General features: G+C 42.3%; 2 protein-coding genes across 2 annotated transcripts in view; one reads left to right on the top strand and one right to left on the bottom strand.

The window, feature by feature from the left end:
• On the top strand, positions 1-24510 carry LOC120988563 (voltage-gated hydrogen channel 1-like). The gene is made up of 5 exons (XM_040416087.1): positions 1-222; positions 813-917; positions 3385-3616; positions 11925-12037; positions 24342-24510. Exons 1-5 carry the CDS (start codon positions 46-48, stop codon positions 24420-24422), a joined length of 708 nt encoding a protein of 235 aa, XP_040272021.1. The 5' UTR covers positions 1-45; the 3' UTR covers positions 24423-24510.
• TCTN1 (tectonic family member 1) overlaps positions 1-25441 on the bottom strand; it is a 66529-nt gene that overhangs the window by 2517 nt on the left and 38571 nt on the right. The gene's annotated exons all lie outside the window — the stretch shown is intronic.

The following is a 25441-nucleotide window of genomic DNA, read 5'->3' as shown; positions in this document are numbered from 1 at the left end:
TTAGTCCTACTGTTCAGAGTGATGAACATTTAGCTGCTGACAACCATGTCCAAGTACCTGAAGCATTTTACCTCTGTGGGTGACAAACAAAATGAAAGGCAGCAGAACGTGGATGAAGAGAAGCAGCCAGAAGAAGAGCCTCAGAAGACGCCCGATTCAATTACCTCTTCATACTCCTTCAGAGATAATCTAAGGTGGCTCCTTAGTTGCCACAAGTTTCAGGTACTTTCTGTATAGACTTGTTACCATCTGCTTACAAATTTAATTTGTAGACTATTTCCTGATATAACACATACAGGTGAAACTCGAAAAATTTGAATATCGAGCAAAGTTCATTTATTTCAGTAATGCAACTTAAAAGGTGAAACTAACATATAAGATAGTCTCATTACATGCAAAGCGAGATATTTCAAGCCTTTATTTGTTATAATTTGGATGATTATGGTTCACAGCTTATGAAAACCCCAAAGTCACAATCTCAGGTACCCTTTGCTCAGGGGGTATGGATTAATTAGCTGACTAGAGTGTGACACTTTGAGCCTAGAATATTGAACCTTTTCACAAAATTCAAATTTTAAGTTTCATTAATGAAATTCCTTTTCATTTGCATTACTGAAATAAATGGACTTTTGCACGATATTCTAATTTTTCGAGTTGCACCTTTAAGTCTTGATGTTATTGTAGATGATTTCCAGGTAATGTAGCCTTATACTTTACATTAATTGGCTATTTGCTGCCTTTTTTATTTTCCCTTTTGCACTGTAATGAAATGGTATCCATCCCTCCATGCTATTTCATGATTGTTTTTACAGATTGTCATTGTGTGCCTGGTTATTCTGGATGCTATATTTGTTCTTATTGAGGTACTTTTAGACTTGGAATTATTACATAACAAAGTTGACGACATTGTACCAAAGGTAAGAACAGACTTTATTGTACAACAACTTCCAAGACCGTTCAACTTTATTTTCAAACGTCTAATTGCTAACTCTTAGAGAAAAGACAAAAAAGTCTACTTCACATGATGTCCGTGTCCCTGATGTCTCTACTGTAATTAGGAGCCTATAGCTAATTAGGTATCAACAGTAAAACGTCTGACATCTTGGCCAGTCAGGTCTGCCAACTATGGGAGGCTATTAACACTTTTGCTTCCTCACAGTGGAATTGAGTCTCACAGATGTCTTCTATCTTAAAACATCCTGTGAAACATCAGAAAGGTGCACTGTGCCTATATCCCGCTTGTGTTTGTGAGTATTTTGGCAAAGATATAGCGGTGCTTGTTTAAACGGTGCTTCACTATCAGTGCACCTTTCTGATGTTTCACAGGATGTTTTAAGACAGTCTGTGAGACTTAATTTCACTATGAGGAAGCAAAAGTGTTAATACCTGTGATAAGTTGTGTGGAAGAAATAACGCGCGGCCTGATATATTTTAACTATATTTTACCACGTGCGATCTGAACACACAACACGTCCGAGACACGCAGCGATAAACCATCATTATTGACGGACTGGGAATATTGTATATTGCAACTATGGGAGGCTTTATAGTCTGCAAAGTATTTGCCTACAATGGTGATGACAGATATAAGATATGTGGGCACTTTAGGAGCCCACCACATAAGTCTGTTATCAGATAATTGCAACTGTTGTTTAAAGCCGTTTTCAGATGATCATGATTACAGGAATTTTTGCACCTCTACTATGGACACAACCTCTGGACCTCTATTAGTTCATCAGAACTGGAGTTAGAGTATCATTGGCTGCTATGGTGCTCCAACTGCAGGAGGTCCAGGGGCTGCGACCATAATATGGGTGCAAAAAAAAAAGAAAGCATCGGTATGATGGCTATCTGAAAGCAGCCTTAACATTGCTTAACATGGAGAATTTTGATCCTTTTACATTCTTAGGATAGGTCATCAACATGTGATTGTCAGGTAGTCGCCACCTCCACTGATCAGCTATGCGGCAGGAACTACAACTCCATCCAATGTGTGTAGTAGACACAGCTGTTTACATCAGCGCTGCTCCCATGGAAGTAGTACTGCAGTAATTGTCTCTGTCCACTACATACAGTGGGTGCCAACTTCTGGTGCCAGAGATACTGCAGAACAGCTGACTGGCGGGGGGTGCGGGGTGTCGGACTCATGACCTATCTTTAGGATAGCCCATCAATATGAAAAGACTGGAAAAACACTGTAATATTTAATATACATTAAATGTAAAAAAATGCCTACATATGATTTGATGCTACTGGCAACTTTGTATATACTATATGTGTGGGGCATAGATGTAGATGGTAATTTGAACCCACTTAAAGGGGTTGTCTCACTTCAGCAAATGGCATTTGTCATGTAGGGAAAGTTAAATGGGTTCTGCAGCTTTTTCTTACTGATCATGTATCCTCTGGATAGATTATCAACATTTGATCCGCGGGGTTCTTGGACTCGCAAGGATCAGCTGTTTGAGAAGGCAGCGGCTAAGCCCCATAGAAGTAAACGGCCCAGGCAAGTGATACTAGTCGTGAAATCACTGGGTGTGCGGCAAACGACAAGGCTGCGGCGCTACTGCCAGCGATGCTGCCTCCTCAAACAGCTGATCAGATGGATAGATCATCAGTAAAAAATAGAGCTGCAGAGCCCCTTTAATACAAGCTACTTACCAATGTATTGTGATTGTCCATATTGCCTCCTTTGCTGGCTGGATTAATTTTTCCATCACATAATACACTGCTTGTTTTCATGGTTACGACCATCCTGTAATCCAGCAGAGATGGTCATGCTTGTACACTATAGGAAAAAGCACCAGCCTATATGCACTCCAACAGTCCCGGGCACCATGGAGGCTGACGCTATTTCATATAGTGTGCAAGCACGACCACCACTTATGGAGTGCAGGGTGGTCGTAACCATGGAAACAATAATGTGATGTAAAAATGAATCATGCCAGCAAAGAAAGCAACATGGACAATCACAATACATTAGTAAGTGCCTTGTTTTAACGTTATCTACAAACCCCTTTATGATCTCCATGACATTGTTGCACCTTACAGAAATCAGAATGGTTCAGTCATGCAACCTTAGGCTCTGGGCCTGCAATTGCAAGATTTATATTTCAGCATAGAAGTAAGATATAAAACTATTGGGGTCATTTATCAAACTGGTGTAAAGTAGAACTGGTGTAGTTGACCATAGCAACCAATCAGATTCCACCTTTCATTTTTGACAGTTCCTTTGGAAAATGAAAGGTGGAATCTGATTGGTTGCTATGGGCAACTAAGCCAGTTCTACTCTACACCAGTTTGATAAATCTCCCCATATATGAGTATATATATAAAGTGCTTCTGAATAAACATGTGTTTCTTGTTATTTTGCCTCTTCACCAGATATTCCATTGTTTGAGCCTTTCTGTATTGTCCTTCTTTTTGCTGGAAATTCTTGGTAAACTATATGCTTTTCGACTGGAGTTTTTCCACCACAAGTTTGAGGTGTTTGATGCAGTTATTGTTATAATATCATTTATCATCGACGTGGTCTATATAACCCGGGAAGATATCTTCAACGCAGTCGGGCTGTTGATTTTACTCAGACTTTGGAGAGTGGCCAGAATTGTCAATGGTAACTATGTCCCTTACAATATATTCTTATTGACATGTTTATTTGCCATCTTAAGGGTGCTGATAATTTCATGTAAGTTTGTCAATGGTGTCACAATAAATCCAGACTTATCGGATTTTGTGTTGCAAGTCGCGTGTGACTTTTCCTCCATTGACCCTCATGGGAGATGCACGTGACAGGCGACTCACCTGTGACTTGGCTCTGTTTTCACACCTAAATCACAGTCTGAAAATATATGTCACATGACAGGAAGTGCAGGCAAGTTGCACATATTTTGTGTGTCATGCAACTTGTCTGCGACTTGCTCGACACATGTAGCTGTACCCTTAAGGGTTTGTTCAAGATAATAAAAAGATCTCAGACATGCTCGTAAATGTTGTACAGTAAAAACGGATTCTACACATACCGCTTTCTCCTGCGCTGGTCCAGTCCTCCTGCCACTGGTTGTTTACAGACTGCAGCGAAGATGTGCAGGTAGATGGCACATGACTGCTGCAGCCAATCAGTCCTCAGCAGCATACCAACCAAAAGCAACTGCGGCAACTAAATAGTTGGATGGGGGCTCCCTCTATCACCTAAGGCTACTTTCACACTCGCGTTTTGGCTTTCCGCTTGTGAGATCCGTCTTGGGCTCTCACAAGCGGTCCAAAATGGATAAGTTTTGCCCTAATGCATTCTGACTGGAAAAGGATACGCTCAGAATGCATCAGTTTGCATCCCATCAGTCTCCATTCCGCTCTGGAGGCGGACACCAAAAAGCTGCCTGCAGCATGTTGCTGTCCGCTTGACGAAACTGAGCCAAGCGGATCCGTACTGGCAGACAATGTAAGTCAATGGGGAGGGATCCGTTTTCTCTGACACAATAGAAAACTGATCCGTCTCCCATTGACTTTCAATGTAGTTCATGACGGATCCGTCTTGGCTATGTTACAGATTAGTGATGGCCAATTCGCGAACACAATCAATTGTTCGCAAACCACAAGTTCGCGGCGGGCCACATTCACTTTAATGGCAGGCGAACCTGAAAAACCTTCAGGTCATATTTGCAGCCACCAAATACTTACTAGAAGTGCACAAATCGTCCCACAACATGGACAGTGACATACCAGAGGGGGATCAATGGCAAACATTCCCACAAAAAATATGTATTTTAATCAGGGGCCATTTTTATGCGTCTTAAAGGGAAACTCTCAAAAATGTGCCCTGCTGGAGCCTAGAAAGATTTTATTTTAGGCCACGTCAGTACAGGCCCCAAACATTAGGCATTCACCAGACAGAAAACATCAAGTGATTATGTGGCTGGAGTTATATTAGACGGTCATTGGATATCAATTTTATTGCAGGCCAGTGGAGTACAGGCCCCAAAAATTATTCATTCACCGTATAGAAAAGAACAATTGATAATGTGGCTGGAGGTACATTAGGCAGTAACCGTATAACAATTTTACTGTTGGCCAGTTAGATTACAGGCCCCAAAAATTATGCATTCACCGTACATAAAAGATCAAGTGATTATGTGCCTGGAGGTATGTTAGACGGTCAATGGATATCAATTTTAATGCAGGCCAGTGGACTACAGGCCCCAAAAATTATTCATTCACCGTACAGAAAAGAACAATTGATAATGTGGCTGGAGGTACATTAGGCAGTCACCGTATAACAATTTTACTGTTGGCCAGTTAGATTACAGGCCCCAAAAATTATGCATTCACCGTACATAAAAGATCAAGTGATTATGTGGCTGGAGGTATGTTAGACAGTCAATGGATACCAATTTTAATGCAGGCCAGTGGACTACAGGCCCCAAAAATTATTCATTCACTGTACAGAAAAGAACAATTGATAATGCGGCTGGAGGTAAATTAGGCGGTCACCGTATAACAATTTTACTGTTGACCAGTTAGATTACAGGCCCCAAAAATTATGCATTCACCGTACATAAAAGATCAAGTGATTATGTGGCTGGATGTATATTAGCTGGTCAATGGATATAAATTTTACTGCAGGCCAGTGGACTACAGGCCCCAAAAATTATTAATTCACCGGACAGAAAACATCAAGTGATTATGTGGCTGGAGGTATATTGGATGGTCATTGGATAACAATTTTACTGCAGGCCAGTACAAATACATGTCAAATACATATGTTTAAAAGAACTAAAAATATAAAATTGGATTAAAAGCATGGCTAACGAAATCCCCCCTCTTGAATAAATCCCAAATGATAATAGGTGAAATTAGATAACACGTGGTCGTCACAGGTGTTTAATTCCTCTGAGGCCCCAACAATTAGGCATTCACCGTACAGAAAAGATCAAATGATTATGTGGCTGGAGATATATTACACAGTTAATGAATATCAATTTTACTTCAGGCCAGTGGACTACAGGCCCCAAAAATTATTCATTCACCGGACAGAAGAGAACAATTGATTATGTGGCTGGAGGTACATTAGGCGGCCACCGTATAACAATTTTACTATTGGCCAGTTAGATTACAGGCCCCAAAAATTATGCATTCACCGTACATAAAAGATCAAGTGATTATGTGGCTAGAGTTATATTAGACGATCATTGGATATCAATTTTACTGCAGGCCAGTAAAGTACAGGCCCCAAACATTAGGCATTCACCGGAAAGCAAACATCAAGTGATTATGTGGCTGGAGTTACATTAGGCGGTCACCGTATAACAATTTTACTGTTGGCCAGTTACATTAAAGGCCCCAAAAATTATGCATTCAATGTACAGAAAAGATAAAAGTCATTATGTGGCTGGAGGTACATTAGGCGGTCACCGTTTAACAATTTTAATGTTGGCCAGTTAGATTACAGGCCCTAAAAATTTCTCTATGGGTGGAAATTCCTCTACCAGCGCCCGCAACAGCAGAATGCAGCATCTCTCAAAGCAAGGCCTGGAAATGCTGCATTCTGACAACCCTCTGTGATGCTGGTAACGTGTCCGCCATTTTGTGTTTGCATCGGGGGTCTAAGTACGTTGCCACCCAGTACTGGTCCTTGCCCTTTATGCTTTTTATACGGGGGTCCCTATTCAAACACTGGAGCATGATGGCCCCCATTTGCACTAGCTCCTGCTCATCGCCCAGGAGAATGTCATCCTTGGTCTCCTCCCCCCATCCACGGACAACACCAGAGATCCCAGAAAAAGTTTAAAGCCTGCTCTTCTTGCGCCTTCTCCTTCCCCCAGGCACAATCCTCCTCTGACTCCTGCTGACTTGTCTCAGATGGAGTAGCTCCCCTGGGAATTCATTCAGCAGTGCGACTTCCTGCTCCTCAACGACTTGATCAATGACACGACGCAATGCACGCTCCAGAAAGAAAGCGTAAGGTACGATGTCACTGATGGCGCCCTGGCTGCGACTTACCAGTTTGGTGATCTCATCAAAGGGTCGCAGAAGTCTGCATGCGTCGCACATGAGCAGCCACTGGCGCGGTGAAAAAAACCAAGCTCCCCAGAACCTGTCCTGCCACAGAGTTCGTACAGGTAGTCGTTAACGGCACGTTTCTGCTGGAGCAGCCTATCAAGCATATACAAGGTGGAGTACCAGCGCGTCAGGCAGTCACAAATCAGACATCTGACGGGCAGGTGGTGTTGCCGCTGAACGTCAGCATGGCGAGCCATGGCCGTGTAAGATCTTCTAAAATGGCCAGAGATTTTCCTGGCCTGCTGCAAGACATCCTGGACCCCGGGGTATTTGGCAACGAATCTCTGCACGACTAAGTTCAGGACGTGTGTAATTTTTCTCTGTTTCAGCGAGCTCAGCAAATTGGCACCTCGTTGTCGCACACCACTTTACCAACTTTCAAATTGAGCGGGGTTATCCACTGATCGGCCTGTGACCGCAGAGCTGAAAGGAGTGCAGGAGCAGTGTGGCTCTTGGCTTTCAGGCACAACAGCCGCAGCACAGCATGGCAACGTCTCACCTGGCACGTCAAATAGGTTCTGGGGAGGTGCAGTGGAAGAGGCGGTAGCAGTGGAAAAGGAGGAGTCAGCCGAGGAGGAGACGGAGGATGGAGTAGGAGGAGGAGAAGAAGAGGCAGGCCTGTATGCAATCCGTGGCGGTAACACCAAATCCACACGGGTGCCATGGGTTGCATGCTTGACAGCTGTCAGAAGGTTCACCCAGTGGGCAGTAAAAGTTATGCACCTTCCCTGCCCGTGTATGCTAGACCATGTGTCTGTGGTCAGATGTATCTTGGCACCGACACTGTGTGCCAGAGATACATTCACTTGCCGCTGAATATGGCCATATAGCTCTGGGATGCCCTTCTGGGAGAAATATTTCCTTCCGGGGACCTTCCATTGCTGTGTGCCAATGGTCAAAAATTTTCTAAAGGCCTCCGAGTCCACCAGTTTATATGGCAGTAGTTGGCAGGCTAGCAGTTGCGAAAAGCCAGCGGGCAGCCGTTGGGCAAGACGGTTATCTGGCGTCATCAACTTTTTACGTTCAAACATTTGGGCCACGGAACCCTAGCTTTTGCCAGATGAACGCGACGACGGCACGGTGGAAGGTGTAGTGGAGGACAAATGGGAGGAGAGAGGAGGAGAAGAGGCAGGACCTGAAGCGCCGGGAGTGTGGCTTTGTGGGTTCTGACGGTGTTGATCCCACTGGGCTCGGTGATGGTTGGCCAGGTGCCTTCTTAAGGCGGTCGTCCCTAGGTGAGTGTTGGACTTACCGTGACTTATGCGTTGACAGCACAGGCTGCAGATGGCAACAATATTGTCAGCAGCTGACACGTTAACAAAAGCCCACACTGCGGAGCCATGTGCCTGCGTCCTGGGATTGCCAGATGTGACCGTGCATGGTGGGTGGCTCGCTCCAGATACATTTGCAGTCTGCTTTTTGCCTCCTGTACACTGCACTTCTGCCTGCTTCTCCAATTTCTCCGCCCTATCTGCTGCTTCATCTCTCCCTCTGAACTCCCATCCTCTGCCTCTCTTGTGGTCACCCACGTGACGTCCTTTGACAGGTCATCATCACCTTCACCACCACTGACATTAGAGATCTCGGAGTAGGCAGCAATAGCGCGGACCACCCTCCTTGGGCTGATCTGGGTACTGTCGTCAGACCGCTGGGTTGTGGCTTTTGCTACCTCCTCTTCCTGGACCGATGCCAAGAATGGCTGCGCATCGGTAAGGTCTGGGAATGGATGGGAAAATAATTCCTCTGACTCAAATGGAGAGGCTATGTTGGTGGTGGTGTCTTTGGGGGTGCACACAGCAGAGAGTGAGGAGTGTGCTGATACAGAGGATGAAGATGGTGCAGAAGCGGAAGGCTGAGTGAGCCACTCAACCAACTCTGGTGCGTCCTTTGACGTAATCGCACACACCTTCTCCAACTTTCCACTTAGGCTCCGGCCTGGTGCACCTGCCCAACCCCTATGGAATGGCCTGCCTCTTCCTCTGTCAAAGGGTCATTTTGAAAATGACAGGCAAAGTCCCTATAGAAGAGCAGTATTTGTGGAAGCAGGTATATAGAACCCCTTAATCAGTTTTCTTTGGGGCAACTGGTATATCACACCAGTTGCAATTAGTTGTTCCAATAGCCTTTGTCCCTCTGTATAGCTGGGGTATCTCAGCAGAACCGCACACAACTGCTGCACAATACAAATGCACTATATAGAAAGTATATTATAGGTATATCACACCCTTGCCTCAATGATTTTTGTTTGGGGGCAAATGCTATATCACACCAGTTGCAATTAGTTGTTCCAATAGCGTTTGTCCCTCTGTATAGCTGCGGTATCTCAACAGAACCGCACACAACTGCTGCACAATACAAATGCACTATATAGAAAGTATATAATAGGTATATCACATCCCTCTGTATGTCACACCTATCGATAGCACACCTTTACCAGTCCTTGAAACAACTTTTGTGGCCCTATTAGCTAGCGTTTGGTGTCCCTAACAGTCTGTCCCTGCTCCACAAAGCAACCTCTCTCTACACTGGCAAAAGACTGAATGTAAAATGGCGTGAGATTGGGTTTATTTATAGGGTAGGACCCGGTAGAGGATGTGTCCATGTGCTGAAACATCTCAATTGGCTGTCCTGTCCCTCCTGATGGATGTGTCATGGGTAAAAGTTCTGCGCAATGCAAAAGAATATGGCGCCGGTGGACATCGCTATATGTTCGCCTGTTTGGCAAATTGCGAACGAGCAAAGTTCGCCGCGAAACGACCGCCAGGCGAACCGCAAGGCCATCTCTATTACAGATAATACAAACGGATCCGTTCATGACGGATGCATGCAGGATCCATTTTTGCAGATCCATGACAGATCCGCCCAATACGAGAGTGTAAAAGTAGCCCACAGAGGTATTGCAGTGTACTATACATACTATCGCATGTTCATGTCCCCTGGGGTGACAAAAAAAAAGTTTGAATACATTTTTTAGAATACAAACAACTACCAATAAATATTTTAAATAAAAATAAACATTTTCAGATTTTATTATATAAAAGCTAAATATTAAAATGTAAAAACCTACATAATATAATTATCAATTTGTATCTGTAAAAATCTGAACTATTAAAATATTGCAAAACTGTAAATAGATGACAACATTTTTTGGTCACATCACCTACCAAAAAAAATAAAATAAAAATGATCAAAAAGTTGTATGTACCCTAAAATGGTACCTATAAAAACTACAGCTTGCTCTGCAAAAAAAAACTCACAGTTCCATAATCTGAGAGTTTTTTCTCAATGCATTTATTTTTTAGTATATTTTTAATGTTACCTGGTGCCATAAAAATACTTGTCCCACAAAAAAAAATCTATCTTATATTTATTGTCAATCTTATATGACTGTCGACGTAAAAATAAGCTGGACCCACGGTGGTGATCATACTTACCTGATCCTTGCCACTGGGTTCTGTCCCCATCGCTGCCCTGCCGGTTCTGCATGTCGCAAGTCTCTCCTCATCAATATCAGATTTGATGCGGGGCACATGACCGCTACTACCAATCACTGGCTGCAACGGTGACATGTCATCCAACCATATTTTGACATGGGGAGAGCCAGGACCTGCAGAGCCGGCGTGGCAGAGATTGAGCCAAAACCCAGTTGTGGTGATCATGTGAATAGCCCCTTTAAGAGAACAATAAGTTTAGATTTCCATATATGAAGATGAATAGATCCTTTCATACCTAGGCCTGTAATCATATGATTCGCTCTAGAAGAAAGTCATTTTCACCATATTAGTTTTTATACTGTATGTGTATATTCTGCCCGATTGCCACATTTACAAAAAAGTAACCGAACTGCAAAAAAAAAATCCCAAGTGAATATATTCTAAGAGTAGTGAGACAATGGATCTCTTTGCCACAGTATATTATGAAGGTTAATTTGAGCTGGACCGAGAATTTACTGTAAGAGCATGGAGGTCTTCAACCATAACATATGTGAGCTGGTGTTCATCTCCAAGGGGCAACTACACTCAACCCAATGCTTTTACGGGCGCCCATCTTCTTATCAATCCGCTGCCGGGTTTCTGTGATATTGTATTCCAATGAATGACAGCAATTAATGGTTGTATGGCTTCAATATGTGTAAAATGTATTAATCCAGTCAAAAAAATGTGCATCATGTACATCACAAAGGTAACCTTTTAAGCTACCAAAGAGTCCTTTTTCAAGCTGGAACATATCACACACTTGTTAATGTGGAGCATTGTGATGTCCATGATGCAAGAAGTAAGAAAGGTGAGCACCAGCAGTAAGCAGCCGCTAGTAATCACCAGTGGTAGCTGTAGCACAGTTCCTCCATATTAAAGGGAACCTGTCACCGGGATTTTGGGTATAGAGCTGAGGACATGGGTTGCTAGATGGCCGCTAGCACATCCGCAATACCCAGTCCCCATAGCTCTGTGTGCTTTTATTGTGGAGAAAAAACGATTTGATACATATGCAAATTGACCTGAGATGAGTCCTGTCCCTGAGATGAGTCAGGGACAGGACTCATCTCAGGTTAATTTGCATATGTATCAAATAGTTTTTTTTTTACACAATAGAAGCACACAGAGCTATGGGGACTGGATATGGCAGATGTGCTAGCGGCCATCTAGCAACCCATGTCCTCAGCTCTATACCCAAAACCCGGTGACAGGTTCCCTTTAAGAGTCATGGTAATAAAGCATTTTGTGAGAGTCTGCTAGACTGTGATGTCAGTTACGGCAAACCACTGCAAGATTTTATTTTAGTTAGAAAAATGCTCCCTTTCTATGTGGTTGGGCCAGTTGGTTTCATACAGCAGAGTATGGATTACTTTCTGGTTGTTTTTACAGGTGTCATTTTGTCTGTGAAGAGCAGAGCAGAAGAAAAGATCCACAAGTTAAAGGAGAAACAGGAGACCCTATTAGCCAGAGTCTCGCAGCTAGAGCAGCAGTGCACCCAGCAGGTACTGTTCATCTCCACCCGGTACTGAAACGAAAAATTATAGCAATAGATTTGTGACAAAAATTTGTGCCATCCAATTGAAGGCACCGGAGTGACTTAATATTTGTAAATGGTTATAAACTTTTTTTTTCAGTCTTCTAGTACTATTATACATGTGCTTTATGGCTTTGGATAAATCATATCCAGACTTTTACCTATGACTACAACCATTCAACCCATTGACTGCTGTTATACTGCCCATGCCATCTGCAAAGCGGTTCTTAAAAGCCACGTGCACACGTTGTATATTACGTGCGGATTTGTATATGGCAACTCGGTACTGTAATATATTAACAGCTAATAAGCATCAATACAGTAAACAGAGGAACAAAGGCTCAAAATACATTCCAGTGAAACCCCCTCAAAAGCAATACAGAATATCACAGGCTAACTTAAATAACATAGGAAAACCAACAAACAAGAGTCATTACAGTCCAACGTATAGAAAAAAAAAATCTTTTATTATACATACAGGAATAAAATATTTAAAAATGAATAACAGCTACATAAGACAAAAATAGCTGTCAGCTCCGAGAAATAATCCAATATATACAGTGCCTTGAAAAAGTATACATACCCTTTGAACTTATCCACATTTTTTCACGTTACACCCACAAACTTAAATATATTTAATTGGGATTTTATGTGATAGACCAACACAAAAGTAGAAAAATTTCTAAACTTTTAATAAATAAAAATCTGAAAAGTGTGGCATGCATGCGTGTTCAGTTCCCTGTACTTTGATACCACTAAATAAAATCCAGTGTGACCAATAGCCTTCAGAAGTCTCAGCCTAACTACAACTGTTCTGTGAAGGCCCCAGAAGTTTGCTAGTGAACATTAGTGATCAAACATCATAAAAACCAAGGAACACACCAGATAGGTCAGGGATAAAGTTGTAGAGAAGAGTAAAGCAGGGTTAGGTTATAAAAAAATATTCCAAGCTCTGAATATCTCACTTAGTACTGTTTAATCCGCCATCTGAAAATAGGAGTACAACACAACTGCAAACCTACCAATACATGGCCGTCCACCTAAACTGACAGCCCAGGCAAGGAGAGCACATGCCCCGTCTGACCCCCTTGCTATGCCCCTGTAAGCGAATTTCAGGTTATGAGGACTCCCCTGCATAACAAAGGGAACGGATCCGTTTTGCAGCCCATAGACTTCTATTATGACGGAATGAATAACGGAAGGCCTCTAAAGGCATTCCGTTATGCATTCTGTCATAGAATTGCGTTATGGTCCGTGGTAACAGAATCCATAACACAATTCACCTTTTACCAGTAAACGAAGCGTGAACGAATTTCAAAATATCAAATTCGCTCATCTCTACTTATATTGCGTTCTTGCGCACACACACACACACGATAATAATGGTACCTTTTTTGTTTTGGTCCGATTCTGTAAAGCTGAAGAAACAAGGTTATGCTGGTATGCAAATGAGGGCTCGCTGTAAATGCCCAGGCCCTAGGCGTTTTGCTCGCCTAACTACTCCGCAGTGTATCGTCTGGCCAGCCCTTTCATGATATGTGTGCGCAGTTCACGGTCCAGCCTGGGCATGCGCTAACCATTGAGGGCATCAGCTTTGTTTGCAGCAGTGTGCATGTGTAGCGGTCAGAGGAGGGAGAGACCGCAAAGCAGGATTCAAGTACAGTACAGCGGACAAGGAGACTGAAGCAAAAACCAGCTTTATTAAGGAGCAAAATGAAACTGCCGGAAAACCTGAGTAACAATACACTACCACCGCACCAGAGGCACAATGGGTCAAAGACAGGAATGGTATTAACAGGTGAACATAAATCAACAACAATGGCAATGGAGTTTTGCATATACACAGAATGAGCTAAACAGTAAGCAGTCAGCTTGCAGGCTACTCTCACTTACCAATTTTCTATCTAGCCCTGCTACCCAGGGGACGCTTCTACAGTGCACTGACTAAGTCCCTGACTCTATAACCTATCACAGGAAAGCACCGGTGCCACTCAAAGTTCTGCAGATTCTCCTGGGTACAATAAGATGCAGTCTGGATCCAGGTCCGGTTGCTTGCTTGGCTGTCTTTCTGGTCACAACAGATGCAGATCTCCACCTAGTTTCAGCTCTGGCAGGAAGGATCCGGCTTGTACTGGTCTCTAACACACGGTCCCACTCCTCTGGAACACACAGTGAAGTCCTCTGTGTGCAGCTCCACAGCTGTCAGGGAAAACTCAGCTATTATAGCCTCCTGCTGCCACAGTCTTTTACTGTTATTTCTCAGCAGTCCATCTCTCCCTGTTATCTCAGCAAGGCCCCCAGCAACTTCTAGAACAACCCGGGGAAAAACTTTTTAACTCTTTCTTAGCCTCTGGCCAGCACAACTCAGGTTCCTGTTTAGTCACAGTGGCCTCTGGTGGCCGAATGGAAACATGACAGTCTGCATAGATATAAGTGCTGGAAATGCTGCTGGTTGATTCAGGGCTGCCTCTTACACATGCAACGGCTACTGGCAAAAGATGGAAGAGGCTGAGCGGGAAGAGAAAGGGCTGGCCAGACGATACACTGGGGAGGAGTTAGGCGAGCAAAACGCCTAGGGGCCTGGGCACTTACAGCGAGCCCTCATTTGCATACAATTATAACCTTGTTTCTTCACTTTACAGAATTGGACCAAAACAAAAAAGGTACCATTATTATCGTGTGTGTGTGTGTGCGCAAGAATGCAATATAAGTAGAGATGAGCGAATTAGATATTTTGAAATTCGTTCACGCTTCGTTTACTGGTAAAAGATGAATTGCGTTATGGATTCCGTTACCACGGACCATAACGCAATTCTATGACAGAATGCATAACGGAATGCCTTTAGAGACAGTCCGTTATTCATTCCGTCATAATAGAAGTCTATGGGCTGCAAAAACGGATCCGTTCCCTTTGTTATGCAGGGGAGTCCTCATAACCTGAAATTCGCTTACAGGGGCATAGCAAGGGGGTCAGACGGGGCATGTGCTCTCCTTGTAGGGTCCTCATAACCTGAAATTCGCTCATCTCTAAATATAAGCAATTTAAAACATGAAAAGTTGGTGACAGACTCCCTTTAACCCCTTAAGGACATACGACGTACCGGTACGCCCTATTTCCCGAGTCCTTAAGGACCAAGGACGTACCGGTACGTCCTGACTTAAAATCTGTATTCCGGCGCCCTAGGGGTTAATCGGAACGGGATTTCGGCTGAAATCATTCAGCCGGCATCCCGTAACAATGCAGGGGGGGTCAATTCAGACCTGCGGTTTGCTGCGCTTTTTGCAGTTTCTGATCCCCGCGGTCCCTGACCGCGGGGATCAGAAACTTTAGAGTGGCTAAAATCAATATTTTTCACCCCCCCCCCTGCACGATTTTATGCCGGCGGGTGTCGCAGGCGGTGGGGGCGTTGCGGGAGGCGGGCGGTGCGGCAGGCAGATGTCAGCCGTTTAACCCTTTCCATACCGCGGTCCGTACGGACCGCTGTATGGAAAAAGTTAACTGTCATCGGTCAGGGAGCTCCCTCCCTCTCCATCGGGGGGCTGCTGTGCCTTTGCAGCCCCCCGATGGAGAGGGAGAGAGCCCCCCGACAGCCCCCAGAGAGCCCCCCTCAGCCCTGTGCTTACCCTTCCCCGTCTGCGAAGTTCTGAGCAGACGGGGAAGGTTCCCATGGCAACAGGACGCCTGCTCAGGCGTCCTGCTGTCCATGGTGCTGAACAGATCTGTGCTAAAAGCATAGATCTGTTCAGTGTAAGTAAAATACAGTACAGAACAATATATATTGAACTGTACTGTATTATACAGACATCAGACCCACTGGATCTTCAAGAACCAAGTGGGTCTGGGTCACAAAAATGTAAAAAAAAGTGAAAAAAGTTAAGATAAAAAAAAAAACATTTATCACTGAATAAAAATTAAAAAAATAAAATACACTACACATATTAGGTATCGCCGCGTCCGTAACGACCTAATCTATAAAACGGTCATGTTACTTTCCCCGCACGGTGAACGCCATAAAAATAAAAAAATAAAAACTATGAGAAAATTGAAATTTTGCCCACCTTACTTCACAAAAAAGGTAATAAAAGTGATCAAAAAAGTTGCATGTACGCCAAAATAGTACCAATCAAACCGTCATCTCATCCCGCAAAAAATGAGACCCTACTCAAGATAATCGCCCAAAAACTGAAAAAACTATGGCTCTTAGACTATGGAAACACTAAAACATGATTTTTTTTGTTTCAAAAATGAAATCATTGTGTAAAACTTACATAAATAAAAAAAGTATACATATTAGGTATCGCCGCGTCCGTATCGACCGGCTCTATAAAAATATCACATGACCTAACCCCTCAGGTGACCACCGTAAAAAAAATAAAAACAAAAACGGTGTAAAAAAAGCCATTTTTTGCCATCTTACGTCACAAAAAGTGTAATAGCGAGCGATCAAAAAGTCATATGCACCCCAAAATAGTGCCAATCAAACCGTCATCTCATCCTGCAAAAAATGAGACCCTACTCAAGATAATCGCCCAAAAACTGAAAAAACTATGGCTCTTAGACTATGGAGACACTAAAACATTTTTTGGGTTTTAAAAATGAAGTTATTGTATAAAACTTACATAAATAAAAAAAATAGTATACATATTAGGTATCGCCGCGTCCGTGACAACCTTCTCTATAAAATTACCACATGATAAAACCTGTCAGGTGAATGTTGTAAATAACAAAAAAAAAAAACTTGCCAAAAAAGCTATTTCTTGTTACCTTGCTGCACAAAAAGTGTAATATAGAGCAACCAAAAATCATATGTACCCTAAACTAGTACCAACAAAACTGCCACCCTATCCCGTAGTTTCTAAAATGGAGTCACTTTTTTGGAGTTTCTATTCTAGGGGTGCATCAGGGGGGCTTCAAATGGGACATGGTGTCAAAAAACCAGTCCAGCAAAATCTGCCTTCCAAAAACCGTATGGCATTCCTTTCCTTCTGCACCCTGCCATGTGCCCGTACAGCGGTTTACGACCACATATGGGGTGTTTCTGTAAACTACAGAATAAGGGCCATAAATAATGAGTTTTGTTTGGCTGTTAAACCTTGCTTTGTAACTGGAAAAAAAATATTAAAATGGAAAATCTGCCAAAAATGTGAAATTTTGAAATTGTGTCTCTATTTTCCATTAAATCTTGTGCAATACCTAAAGGGTAACAAAGTTTGTAAAATCAGTTTTGAATAGCTTGAGGGGTGTAGTTTCTTAGATGGGGTCACTTTTATGGAATTTCTAATCTAGGGGTGCATCAGGGGGGCTTCAAATAGGACATGGTGTCAAAAAACCAGTCCAGCAAAACCTGCCTTCCAAAAACCAAACCGCGCACCTTTCACTCTACGCCCTACTGTGTGGCCGTACAGTAGTTTACGGCCACATATGGGGTGTTTCTGTAAACAGCAGAGTCAGGGCAATAAAGATACAGTCTTGTTTGGCTGTTAACCCTTGCTTTGTTAGTGGAAAAAATGGGTTAAAATTGAAAATTAGGCAAAAAAATGAAATTCTCAAATTTCATCCCCATTTGCCAAAAACTCTTGTGCAACACCTAAAGGGTTAACGACGTATGTAAAATCAGTTTTGAATACCTTGAGGGGTGAAGTTTCTTAGATGGGGTCACTTTTAGGGAGTTTCTCCTCTAGGGGTGCATCAGGGGGCTTCAAATGGGACATGGTGTAAAAAAAAACAGTCCATAAAAATCAGCCTTCCAAAAACCATACGGCGCACCTTTCACTCTACGCCCCGCTGTGTGGCCATACAGTAGTTTACGGCCACATATTGGGTGTTTCTGTAAACGGAAGAGTCAGGGCAATAAAGAAACAATCTTGTTTGGCTGTTAACCCTTGCTTTGTTAGTGGAAAAAATGGGTTAAAATAAAAAATTAGACAAAAAAATGAAATTCTCAAATTTCCTCCCCATTTGCCAATAACTCTTGTGCAACACCTAAAGGGTTAACAATGTATGCAAAATCAGTTTTGAATACCTTGAGGGGTGTAGTTTCTTAGATGGGGTCATTTTTGGGTGGTTTCTATTATGTAAGCCTCGCAAAGTGACTTCAGACCTGAACTGATCCCTAAAAATTGAGTTTTTGTAAATTTCTGAAAAATTTAAAGATTTGCTTCTAAACTTCTAAGCCTTGTAACATCCCCAAAAAATAAAATATCATTCCCAAAACAATTCAAACATGAAGTAGACATATGGGGAATGTAAAGTCATCACAATTTTTTGGGGTATTACTATGTATTACAGAAGTAGAGAAACTGAAACTTTGAAATTTGCAAATTTTTCCAAATTTTTGGTAAATTAGGTATTTATTTGTGAAAAAAAAATAATTTTTTTGACTTCATTTTACCAGTGTCATGAAGTACAATATGTGACGAAAAAACAATCTCAGAACGGCCTGGATAAGTCAAAGCGTTTTAAAGTTATGAGCACTTAAAGTGACACTGGTTAGATTTGCAAAAAATGGCCTGGTCCTTAAGGTGAAAATGAGCCCGGTCCTTAAGGGGTTAATAACAATTAAGATGCAGGCACTAGATAACATCACTAATATATATATATATATATATATATATATATATATATATATATATATATGAAAAACGGACAGCACTCCAAGTAGGAGTACTTTACTTGGAGTGCTGTCCGTTTTTCATCTCTATCTGACGGGGTAAGCTGCTACATCCCTGGACCTAGCACCCTCCGTGTGTTTTTCCGGTGCCGCCATAATATCACGTACCATTAATACATCAACACCTCACAGAGCGTGCCTGGAAAACTCTCCCATAGAAGTCAACTAGTCCCCTCCTGTCCAGTGTGTCTATGGCCCATGTGGCTGTCTTAAAGCATATCTCTAAATGCTGTTAACAACAGCTCAGGCAAGATGGCTGCCCTATAAATCGGTATGAGAAGCTAAAACAAAACTGAACTGAACGAAACAGAATGCATTCTGTTCCGTTTGCTTGTGTCCCCATCGCAGACAGAATTACGCTACAAGCAGCATTTTTCTGTCCGCGATGACAATAGAAAACGGATCTGTCCCCCATTGATTTTCAATGGTGTTCATGATGGATCAGTCTTAGCTATTTTAAAGACAATACAACCGGATCCGTTCACAACAGATGCAGACTGTTGTATTATCTGAACGGAAGCATTTTTGCTGATGAAGGATCCAGCAAAAACGCTGGTGTGAAAGTAGCCTTTACTCTTTAAACCTAGTTAGAGAACTATACATGTACGGAGGATGCTAATAAGGAATTAAACAGGTGAGTATTGGGTATTGTAATATTTAAAAGAATTTCCTGCACCTACAGAAGAATATTTATTTACTGGACAACCGCTTAACCCCTTAACGACCCAGGACGAGAATGCTCGTCCTAAATCGCCAGCACTTAGCGCTAGAAGACGAGCGTTCTCGTCCTGCAGTCGTTCCCCCCCCCCCCCCCCCCCCCCCCCCCCCGCGTGCGGTCCCGCGATCAGCGGCAGAGATCCGGCTGTTACTGACAGCCGGATCCCTGCTGCATCCACCAGCATCGGCGATAACGCAGATCCCGGTGGATTAACCCCTCATATGCCGCGGTCAGCGCTGACCGCAGCATATGGGGGGTTTGCGATCCCTCACCTCATCCATCGGTCCCCGCGCTGCTGTGGCGGGGACTCGATGGTTGCCATGGCAGCCCCAAGCTGAAGCCTAAGAGGCCCAGCCCCCAGGCTGGGTCTCCTAGGCAACTGTTAGCGTCTTAGAGTGTAAGGCCTCATGCACACGGACGTTTTTTTTTGCGGTCCGCAAAAACGGTTTCCGTTGTTCCGTGATCCGTGTCCGTTTTTTCTTCCGTGGGTCTTCCTTGATTTTTGGAGGATCCACGGACATGAAAAATGAAAAAAAAATCTAAGTCAAGTTTGCCTTTGAAATTATATGAAAAAACGGACACGGATCACGGATGACAATCTTGTGTGCATCCGTGATTTTTCACGGACCCGTTGACTTGAATGGGTCCGTGAACCGTTGTCCGTGAAAAAAATAGGACAGGTCATATTTTTTTCACTGACTGGAAACACGGATCACGGACGCGGATGCCAAATGGTGCATTCTCCGATTTTTCCACGGACCCATTGAAAGTCAATGGGTCCGTGGAAAAAAACGGAAAACGGAACAACGGCCGCGGATGCACACAACGGTCATGTGCATGAGGCCTAAGACACTAACAGTTCAATACAGCACAATACAGATGTATCGCTCTGCATTGAAACAGGGATCAGACCCTGTAATGTTGAAGTCCCAGAGTGGGACAAATAATAAAGTGAAATTCTTTTTTTAATAAAATTAAAAGTTTTACCAAAAAATTCAAAGTTTCAAGTAAAAAAAAAAAGGTAAAAGAAATCTAGACATATTAGGTATCTTCGCGTCCGTATCGACCAGCTCTATAAACATATCACATGACCTCACCCCGTAAAAAATAAAAACTGTGCTAAATAAACAATTTTTTTTGTCACCTTACATCACAAAAAGCAAGCGATCAAAAAGGTGTACGCCCACCAAAATAGTACCAATCTAACCGTCACCTCATCCCGCAAAAAATGAGCCCCTACCTGAGACAATCGCCCAAAAAATGTAAAAAACTATGGCTCAGAATATGGAGACACTAAAGCTGTTATTGTGTAAAACTTACATAAATGTAAAAAAGTATACATATTAGGTATCGCCGCGTCCGGATCGACCGGCTCTATATAAATATCACATGATCTGACCCCTCAGATGAACACCGTAAAAATAAAAATAAAAACTGTGCTAAAGAAAACCATTTTTTGTCACCTTACATCACAAAAAGTGTAATATCAAGCGATCAAAAAGTCATATGCACCCCAAAATGTCATCCCATCCCGCAAAAATCATACCCTACCCAAGACAATCGCCCAAAAACAGAAAAAACTATGGCTCTTAGACTATGAAAACACTAAAACATGATTTGTTTTGTTTCAAAAATTAAATTAAGTATACATATTAGGTATCGCCGCGTCCGTATCGACCGGCTCTATAAAAATATCACATGAACTAACCCCTCAGGTGAACACCGTAAAAAATAAAAACGGTGTAAAAAAAGCTATTTTTTGTCATCTTATATCACAAAAAGTGTAATAGCAAGCAATCAAAAAATCATATGCACCTCAAAATAGTGCCAATCAAATAGTCATCTCATCCCGCAAAAAATTAGACCCTATCTAAGACAATCGCCCAAAAACTGAAAAAACTATGGCTCTCAGACTATGGAGACACTAAAACATGATTTTTTTTTTGTTTAAAAAATGAAATCATTGTGTAAAACGTACATAAATAAATAGAAAAAGTATACATATTGGGTATCGCCGCGTCCGTAACAACCTGCTTTATAAAAATACCACATGATCTAACCTGTCAGATGAATGTTGCAAATAACAAAAAAAAAACGGTGCCAAAACAGCTATTTCTTGTTACCTTGCCTCACAAAAAGTGTAATATAGAGCAACCAAAAATCATATGTACCCTAAACTAGTACCAACAAAACTTCCACCCTATCCCGTAGTTTCTAAAATGGGGTCACTTTTTTGGAGTTTCTACTCTAGGGGTGCATCAGGGAGGCTTCAAATGGGACATAGTGTAAAAAAAAACACAAAATCTGCCTTCCAAAAACCGTATGGCATTCCTTTCCTTCTGCGCCCTGCCGTATGCCCGTACAGCAGTTTACGACCACATATTGGGTGTTTCTGTAAACTACAGAATCAGGGCCATAAATATTGAGTTTTGTTTGGCTGTTAACCCTTACTTTGTAAGTGGAAAAAAATATTAAAAAGGAAAATCTGCCAAAAGTGTGAAATTTTTAAATTTTATCTCTATTTTCCATTAATTCTTGTGGAACACCTAAAGGATTAACGACGTTTGTAAAATCAGTTTTGAATACCTTGAGGGGTGTAGTTTCAAGAATGGGGTCATTTTTGGGTGGTTTCTATTATGTAAGCTTCACAAAGTGACTTCAGACCTGAACTGGTCCTTAAAAAGTTGGTTTTTGAAAATTTCTGAGAGATTTCAAGATTTACTTCTAAACTTCTAAGCCTTGTAACGTCCCCCAAAAATAAAATGTAATTCCCAAAATGATCCTAACATGAAGTAGACATATGGGAAATGTAAAGTAATAACTATTTTTGTAGGTATTAATATGTATTATAGAAGTAGAGAAATTGAAACTTGGAAATTTGCAAATTTTTCAAAATTTTTGGCAAATTTTGTATTTTTTTTACTCCATTTTACCAGTGTCATGAAGTACCGTATTTTTCGCCCTATAAGATGCACCGGCCCATAAGACGCACCTAAGTTTTGGGGGAGGAAAATAGGAAAAAAATATTTTTAACCAAAAGGTGTGCTTTTGGTGGGTTTGGAACTAATGGTGGTCTGTGGATGGCACTATTACTGGGGATCTGTGAAGGACACTGTTATGGGGGGATCTGGGGATGGCACTGTTATGGGGGGGATCAGTGGATGACACACTTTTATGGGGGATCTGTCGGTGGCACTAATGGGGGATCTGTGGGTGGCACTGTTATGGGGGATCTGTGGGTGGCACTGTTATATATGTGCCATCCACAGACAACCCAGCCCATAACAGTGCCATCCACAGACCCCCCCACCCCTTAACAGTGCCATCCAAAGATGTTCCCCATAAAACTGTCATCCACAGATCCCCCCCCCCGCCGCTCCAGTGCTGCAGTATACAAATATAAAAGGTCTCATTTAATTAAAAGTGATTACACATGCCCCCTCACTCCTAATATTACCGTACATGCTAACAGCTTCTGTACAACGCAGGCAGGCACTCACTGATGTCACTTGCCTGCGCCGCCTGCTTCATTCATAAAGTAGGCGGCGCAGGCACGTGACATCAGGGAGTTACGCTGCCGCCTGCCCGGCCTGCCTGCCTGCATTCTACAGAAGCGGTTAGGATGTACGGTAATATTGGGAGTGGGGGAGCATGTGTAATCACTTTTAATTGAATGAGACATTTTATATTTGTATAGTGCAGCACTGGAGCGGTGGGGCCGGACTACAGTGACTGCACCGCCCCGCCGCAATTGACGGCCCCCAGCTCCTCCTCCCAGTCCCGCCCCGCTCTCGCATACATCGCAGACAGCGATGTAAAAATGTCAGCATTCGCCCCATAAGACGCAGGGGCATTTTCCCCCCATTTTGGGGGGGGGGGGGTGCGTCTTATAGGGCGAAAAATACGGTACAATATGTGACGAAAAAACAATCTCAGAATGGCCTGGATAAGTCAAAGCGTTTTAAAGTTATCACCACATAAAGTGACACTGGTCAGATTTGCAAAAAATGGCCTGGTCCTGAAGGTGAAAATGAGCCCGGTCCTTAAGGGGTTAAAGTGTGAACATATTTACAGACAATTACTACAAAGGGAAAACATGTTATTGTGTAAAGTTCTTTTTGTTATAACATCACTAAGTAATGGTCTGTCTGTAGCACAATAAAGACTAGCACTAATTAAAAGGGAATGTGTCTTCAGAAAAGGACCATTTATTTAAATCAAGATTTTGTTAAAAATAACATTAAAAAAATTCTTTAAAAATGTTTAATTTCCATGTCACTGTGTTTGAAAAAATCCTGCTGTTTTTGCACTGACCACTAAGCCTACTAATAAAACCGCGTCTTGGTTCACTTCAGTAGTCCATCATCACAGGCAGGATAACAACGACAGATATTACTTGTATGTATATGTAATGCAGGATCCTCTATTCGCAGGAGGTGATGAACAATGTTTATCTACTACTTGTACAATGACCTCTGCACAGGTCACAGAGCATGCCTAGAAAACGCTCCCATAGAAGTCAGTGAAGTCCCCTCCTGTCCATTGTGTTTATGGCCCATGTTCGCTGTTCTAAAGCCTCTCTCTAAAAATACTGTTAACAACAGCTAGGGCAATATGGCTGCCCCCATAATCATGCTCAAGAAACGGAATAAAAGAAAAACTACAGTCAGAAAGTAAAAGCAGATTAGAAAATATTTCACTATTTGTTTTTAACAGTTGGAAAATAAATATGTGATGTTGCTTAATTGAAAGTAGTGACCGGATTTGTTAGGGGGGCCGTGTAATGGAATGGGAATCTTATTTTCTGTACTAATAATTGCACTGACGCTTCATTTGATCCCATCTAAGAGTTCAATCTAAATAGATATTCTCTTATTTTCCAGGAACAAGAGATTTCAAGACTCCAGACTATATTACAGCAAAACAACATATTCCCCGAGCCTTACAACCCAGCCACTGCTTGAAATTAATAAGTGGATTGTTACTTTCCTTGAAAATATCTATTTTGAAAGATTTTTTTAATAGAGGTTGTGTCTGTGTAACATGAGTGCAGTGCAAAGAAAGATTTTAGGTAATTTGTTACTGTTTAATCTCTGAAAATTTTAAATGGTGATTAAAGATGTACATTTTAGGCTACTTTCACACTTGCGGCAGAGAGATCCAGCAAGCAGTTCTGTCGCCGGAACTGCCTGCCGGATCAGGCAAAACGTATCCCAACTGAAGGCATTAGTAAGACTAATCAGGATCCTTATCAGTCGAAAAAATGCCTGATCAGTCGAAAAAATGCATTGAAATGCCGGATCCGTCTTTCCGGTGTCATCTGGCAAAACGGATCCGGCATTTATTTTTTTCACCTTTTTTTCAGTCTGCGCATGCGCAGACCAGAAGGACTGATCCGGCACTAATACATTCCTATGGGAAAAAATGCCGGATCCGGCATTCAGGCAAGTCTTCAGTTTTTTTCGCCGGAGATAAAACCGTAGCATGCTACGGTTTTCTCTTTTGCCTGATCAGTCAAAATGACTGAACTGAAGACATCCTGATGCATCCTGAACGGATTACTCTCCATTCAGAATGCATGGGGATAAAACTGATCAGTTATTTTCCAGTATAGAGCCCCTGTGACTGAACTCTATGCCAGAAAAGAAAAACGCTAGTGTGAAAGTACCCTTATACTAAGTATGAAAATATAAATTCTTTTATTATTATTGGAATAAAATGAAACATGATGGACTAGCCACCAGGTATAGAATTTGTTTTCTTACTTTCTTTTCTTGGCTACTGAGAGTCTTGTACTTTTAGGTCAGATATTATGCTGCTACTCACTCTTTGATGAAACCGGGTTGAAATCGATGGAAGTGTTGCCTATACAGTGCTGCCCATAATTATTCATACCCCTGGCAAATTTTGACTTAAAGTTACTTTTATTCAACCAGCAAGTAATTTTTTGATGGGAAATTATATAGGTGTCTCCCAAAAGATA

This window comes from Bufo bufo, chromosome 2 (assembly GCF_905171765.1).
Source record: "Bufo bufo chromosome 2, aBufBuf1.1, whole genome shotgun sequence".
Lineage (NCBI taxonomy): Eukaryota > Metazoa > Chordata > Amphibia > Anura > Bufonidae > Bufo > Bufo bufo.
This window is presented reverse-complemented; position numbering and strand designations above follow the sequence as displayed.